Source organism: Melanerpes formicivorus, unplaced genomic scaffold, assembly GCF_026170545.1.
Source record: "Melanerpes formicivorus ecotype bairdi unplaced genomic scaffold, bMelFor1.0.p_v2 SCAF_95, whole genome shotgun sequence".
In the NCBI taxonomy this organism is placed as follows: Eukaryota; Metazoa; Chordata; class Aves; order Piciformes; family Picidae; genus Melanerpes; species Melanerpes formicivorus.
The window spans coordinates 2,359,854-2,365,858 of record NW_027142447.1 but is presented as its reverse complement, the minus strand read 5'-3'; the positions used below and the strand labels follow the sequence as shown (position 1 = coordinate 2,365,858).

The 6,005-nt window shown below is 50.6% G+C and overlaps 1 protein-coding gene across 3 annotated transcripts in view; it reads right to left on the bottom strand.

Annotated features, from left to right (window-relative positions):
* Positions 1–6,005, bottom strand: part of B4GALT4 (beta-1,4-galactosyltransferase 4) — a 44,540-nt gene that overhangs the window by 1,799 nt on the left and 36,736 nt on the right. For all 3 annotated transcript variants that reach the window (XM_068165962.1, XM_068165963.1, XM_068165961.1), the window contains exons 5-6: positions 3,305–3,427; positions 909–1,013 (exon numbers count right to left, since the gene is read on the bottom strand). In XM_068165962.1, coding sequence (XP_068022063.1) covers positions 909–1,013; positions 3,305–3,427 — 228 coding nt within the window. The remainder of the gene's footprint in view (positions 1–908; positions 1,014–3,304; positions 3,428–6,005) is intronic.

The following is a 6,005-nucleotide window of genomic DNA, read 5'->3' as shown; positions in this document are numbered from 1 at the left end:
GCAGAACAACAGCTGCACTCCAGCTTTGGGAGTTCCTAAGGAACCCCCCCCAGATCCCCTGTGCAGAACAACAGCTGCACTCCAGCTTTGGGAGTTCCTAAGGAACCCCCCCCCAGATCCCCTGTGCAGAACAACAGCTGCACTCCAGCTTTGGGAGCATCTAAGGAACCCCACCCAGATCCCCTGTGCAGAACAACAGCTGCACTCCAGCTTTGGGAGCTCCTAAGGAACCCCCCCCCCAGATCCCCTGTGCAGAACAACAGCTGCACTCCAGCTTTGGGAGCTCCTAAGGAACCCCCTCCAGATCCCCTGTGCAGAACAACAGCTGCACTCCAGCTTTGGGAGTTCCTAAGGAACCCCCCCCCAGATCCCCTGTGCAGAACAACAGCTGCACTCCAGCTTTGGGAGCATCTAAGGAACCCCCTCCAGATCCCCTGTGCAGAACAACAGCTGCACTCCAGCTTTGGGAGCTCCTAAGGAACCCCCTCCAGATCCCCTGTGCAGAACAACAGCTGCACTCCAGCTTTGGGAGTTCCTAAGGAACCCCCCCCCAGATCCCCTGTGCAGAACAACAGCTGCACTCCAGCTTTGGGAGCATCTAAGGAACCCCCTCCAGATCCCCTGTGCAGAACAACAGCTGCACTCCAGCTTTGGGAGTTCCTAAGGAACCCCACCCAGATCCCCTGTGCAGAACAACAGCTGCACTCCAGCTTTGGGAGTTCCTAAGGAACCCCACCCAGTTCCCATGTGCAGCTGCCAGGGGTGAAGAGGTGTCACAGGGTTTATCCCCTGAGGCTCTGGGTACCACAAAATGCCTGTTTGGCCTACAGCAGAGAGTTTGGACCCTGAGTACCTCAACTGTGGACACATACCAGACAACACAAGGTGGAAGACAGTTCTGGACTCACCTCCCTCTGTTCTCCTCATTTCCTTGGTCTCTTTTGTGGAAGATCATGGTATACCTGCCCACAGCAGCAGGTGGCCTCACCACCTTCATTTTCTGCATCTCAACCCTGGAAGAAGCAAGAGTGCCATGAGCAAGGTGGTCACCTCTGGACAAGGGCTTAAGGAGAAGAAAAACCCAGTAACAATAATCAACAGTTGGAGACTTTCTCTCCTGTAGATGCCATGGAATAAGGAACTGTAGTAAACAGCTCTGTCTTTCTTCCACAAGCCATTTGTGCTAGAGGAAAAGGGCTCAGAGTTGTGTTTCTGGAGAACAGGATGGTGACACACACCTTTTTCTTTTGAACAGAAGCAAGTAGCTGCTCCAGTAGAGGTCACACAGAGCTTTAAGCACACATTACACAACTCAGTGCATTTAAATTTGCAGTGTCTGCTCCAGTTTGTATTGCCCTGAATTAACCTGAGAGGTCTGTAGCAAGATTCCACACGTAGTGCAAGACATTCATCTCAACTCCTGCAAGAGAGCCCAAATACTTGATAGCTCTCCACTAAAACAACCCCAAAACAAACAAGAAAGCCAAATAAAAGGAGCACAAGCCCTGTGAGGAGAGGCTGAGGGAGCTGGGCTTGTTTAGCCTGGAGAAGAGGAGGCTCAGGGGAGACTTTATAGCTGTCTACAACTACCTGAAGGGAGGTTGTAGCCAGGTGGGGGTTGGTCTCTTCTCCCAGGCAAGCAGCACCAGGACAAGAGGACACAGTCTCAAGCTGCACCAGGGGAGGTTTAGGCTGGAGGTGAGGAGAAAGTTCTTCCCAGAAAGAGAGATTGGCCATTGGAATGTGCTGCCCAGGGAGGTGGTGGAGTCACCATCACTGGAGGTGTTTAAGAGACTGGATGGGGTGCTTGTTGCCATGGTTTAGTTGATTAGCTGGTGTTGGGTGAGAGGTTGGACTCAATGATCTCAAAGGTCTTTTCCAACCTGGTTAATTCTATTCTAAAACTTGTTTCTCTTTCTGAGAAGAGTGCCAGAGACACTAAACCCCATGGCACATACTCAAATGTCTGACATCAGGCACTTGGTTGGAGCATTTAGCCTTAAACACATGTGTGGAGCACAATTACTTTGATGTCAGTAGAAAGGGTTAAGTTCATGACAGAGGAATTAAGGAATAGCCCAGATACTTTGCTTGTCACATCAGCTGAAATAGGAAACCAGGAAGCTAAAGCCCTTTACAGATTTCTAGTGACTGTTCTGGAGCAGTAAAATATCAAACAAATGCTTCAGACTGTCTGATAAATCTCCTTGTGATGCACACTGTAAGACAAGGCCAAAAAGTGCCCATCACGTTCAACATAGATAAGTAGGAACCCAAGAGGTTTCAGGCCCTGAGATCTTGAAGATACTGAAGGGGATGCTGCCATCTGCTGCCTTCACTGAGGAAGGCTGCAAGGAGCCTTTTGCAACCAAAATGGTTTTATGATAGAATAGAATTAACCAGGTTGGAAAAGGCTTTTGAGATCATTGAGTCCAACCTATCACCCAACACTATCTAATCAACTAAACCATGGCACCAAGCACCCCATCCAGTCTCCTCCTAAACACCTCCAGTGATGGTGACTCCACCACCTCCTGGGCAGCACAATCCAATGGCCAATCTCTCTTTCTATGAAGAATTTCTTCCTAACCTCCAGCCTAAACCTCCCCTGGTGCAGCTTGAGACTGTGCCCTCTTGTTCTGGTGCTGGTTGCCTGGGAGAAGAGACCAACCCCCACCTGGCTACAACCTCCCTTCAGGTAGTTTTAGAGAGCAATAAGGTCTCCCCTGAGCCTCCTCTTCTCCAGGCTAAATAACCCCAGCTCCCTCAGCCTCTCCTCCTAGGGCTGTGCTCCAAGCCCCTCCTCAGCTTTGTTGCCTTTCTCTGGACACCTTCCAGCAACTCAACATCTTTCCTAAACTGAAGGGCCCAGAACTGGACACAGGACTCAAGGTGTGGCCTAACCAGTGCTGAGCACAGGGCAGTCTCAAGCTGCACCAGGGGAGGTTTAGGCTGGAGGTGAGGAGAAAGTTCTTCCCAGAGAGAGTTGTTAGCCATGGGAATGTGCTGCCCAGGGAGGTGGTGGAGTCACCATCCCTAGAGGTGTTCAAAAAAGGATTGGATGTGGCACTTGGGGCCATGGTTTAGTAGTCATGAGGTGCTGGGTGACAGGTTGAACCTGATGATCTTTGAGGTCTTTTCCAACCTTATTGATTCTATGATTCTATTCTAAGTGTCTCATCAGCCCTTCCCTGCTGCACCCACACCATGGTTGTTCCTGCAGGCTAAAAGCTGCAGGGAGATGCAGAAAGCAGTGCAGAGGTATCAGGACTCACCCTCTAGCCTTTTGAGATGATTTATTTACCTGATTCGAAGGTCATCATCTTCTCCTCCCCAGCCCCAGTAGCTGTTAGAGAATCCATTCACCTTGGAAAACTGATCTCTTGTTAGAGCAGTTACACCTCCAAAATAGCCACTGTACCGCAGCCTAGGAGCACACAAGAAGGGAGAAGGGAGAATTAGAAGTCAAATTCTACCAACAACTGAATATCACCCTGAAGAACTGGATCTAGATCATCCTTCAGAGTTAGGTGAGACAATGGAGCCCTCTGCAAGAGTTTCTCTCTCATTACATGATTCCCTTCACCAAAAGGCACTTTGCCTCAAGGACTCGGAGTAGAAAAGGAACAAACCCAGGCACTAATGCAGCAAAAGCTTTGCAATAGTGAGAGCAAGCCAGGGACTGTCTTGAAGCTGAACCCAAACAACTTGGAATGAAATCAGATCACAGCCAGGAGGCATGGGCTAGGGGATACTGCAGGACCAATTGCAAGGGAAGGCAGAGTGTAAGGTGGTGAATGGTGCCACGTCCAGCTGGCAGCCAGGCACTAGTGGTGGCCCCCAGGGATCAGTGCTGGGCCCCATCCTGTTCAGTATCTTTATTGATGGTCTGTATCAGACACTGATGATCAGTAAATTTGCAGGTGACAGCAAGCTGGGGGCAGGAGTTGATCTGTTAGAGGGTAGAAGGGCTCTGCAGAGAGACCTCGACAGGCTGGAGAGATGGGCAGAGTCCAAGGGCAGGAGATTGAACACATCCAAGTGCCAGGTTCTGCACATTGGCCACAACAACCCCATGCAGTGCACAGGCTGGGGTCAGAGTGGCTGGAGAGCAGCCAGGCAGAGAGGCACCTGGGGGTGCTGGTTGACAGCAGGCTGAACAGGAGCCTGCAGTGTGCCCAGGTGGCCAAGAAGGCCAATGGCATCCTGGCCTGCATCAGGACAGTGTGGCCAGCAGGAGCAGGGAAGTCATTGTGCCCCTGTACTCAGCACTGGTTAGGCCACACCTCGAGTCCTGTGTCCAGTTCTGGGCCCCTCAGTTTAGGAAAGATGTTGAGTTGCTGGAAGGTGTCCAGAGAAGGGCAACAAAGCTGGGGAGGGGTCTGGAGCACAGCCCTGTGAGGAGAGGCTGAGGGAGCTGGGGTTGCTTAGCCTGGAGAAGAGGAGGCTCAGGGGAGATCTTCTTGCTGTCTACAACTACCTGAAGGGAGGTTGTAGCCAGGTGGGGGCTGGTCTCTTCTCCCAGGCAACCAGTGGCACCAGAACAAGAGGACACAGTCTCAAGCTGCACCAGGGGAGGTTTAGGTTAGATGTTAGGGAGAAATTCTTCCCAGAAAGAGTCTGGCCATTGGAATGTGCTGCCCAGGGAGGTGGTGGAGTCACCATCACTGGAGGTGTTTAAAAATAGCCTGGGTGAGGCACTTGGTGCCATGGTTTAGTTGATTAGATGGTGTTGGGTGATAGGTTGGAGTCGATGATCTCAGAGGTCTTTTCCAGCCTGGTTAAATCTGTATTCTCTTCTGGCCTCTGTCACAAGGGCACACTGCTGGCCCAGATCTCATTCTGGGATTCCCTCCTTCTTCCCTGTCCTTAAGATGCAAGAGGCATTTGTTTTCTTCCAGTCCTCAGGAACCCCTCTAATCACCATGGTATTGCAAAGAGAATGTCATGGCCCCACAGCAACAGTTCCCTTCCATGGAATAGACATGGACACATTCCACCAAGCCCCATGGTTTTATGGTGCATGCCCAGTTTGTTCTAGTATTCCTTGACTGCATCCCCCTCCACCAAAGGTAAGGCTTCATAACTCCTGACTTTTCCAATGGTATCTGATGTCTTGGGATTCCTGAAGACAAATATTGGCAGTAAGGACCAAGGCACTGAAAAGCTTGGCCTCCTTATTGTCTTTGGTAACCAAGTGCCCTACCACACAGCAAGTGCATGTCCCCCAGTGTTCTCAGCAGCTGATAGACCTGTAGAAGCTCTTCAGTTTGCTTGGAAGACTCAATTCCAGAAGGGCTTTTGTTGTCCCCACCCCATCTTTGCATGCTTAGACAGCACCTGGTGTGTCTCTGCAACTCACCTGACTCTGCTTCCACCTCTTCCCTGCTTCCTCTTTCTGCTCAAGTTTTCTTGGGAGCACCTTGCTCATCCACACAGGCCTCCTTCCATTTTTGCCTGACTTCCTGCACATGGAAATGGACTATTCTTGAGCATGAAGGAGGCAGCCTTTGGAGATCTACCAGCTCTCCTGAACTCTCTTCTCTCTTGGGTCATCTTCCAAGCTATTCTGCCCAGCAGATCCCTGAGCAGGAAGTCCAAGGTGGTGATCCTGCTAATTGCCTCACTCCCTCCACGCTTCTGACCTTCACCTCCCTGACCAGTTCTTCCTAGTTTGCAGGTATAAAGTTCAGCAGAAATCCTTCCCCTTCCTCAACTCTGATGACCTCTATCAGGAAGGTATCACCTGTATTGCTTGTTGTATTACCCTTCCAGCAGATCCCAGGATGCTTAGAGTCTTGTGTAAGGAGCAGGACCTGTACACATGAAGCTTCTTCCAGTTACCTGAGAAGAGCTTCAGCTGCCATTTGCTGGGGCTGTGATACACTCCCCAACAGATGCTGTTATTTAGAGAAACACACAAAAAAGAATTGTTCTAGGCAGATGCAGCCTCTCAGCTCTACCTGTTTGCTACCTGGAATTTTCACTCTTCCTCCCTCTCTTCC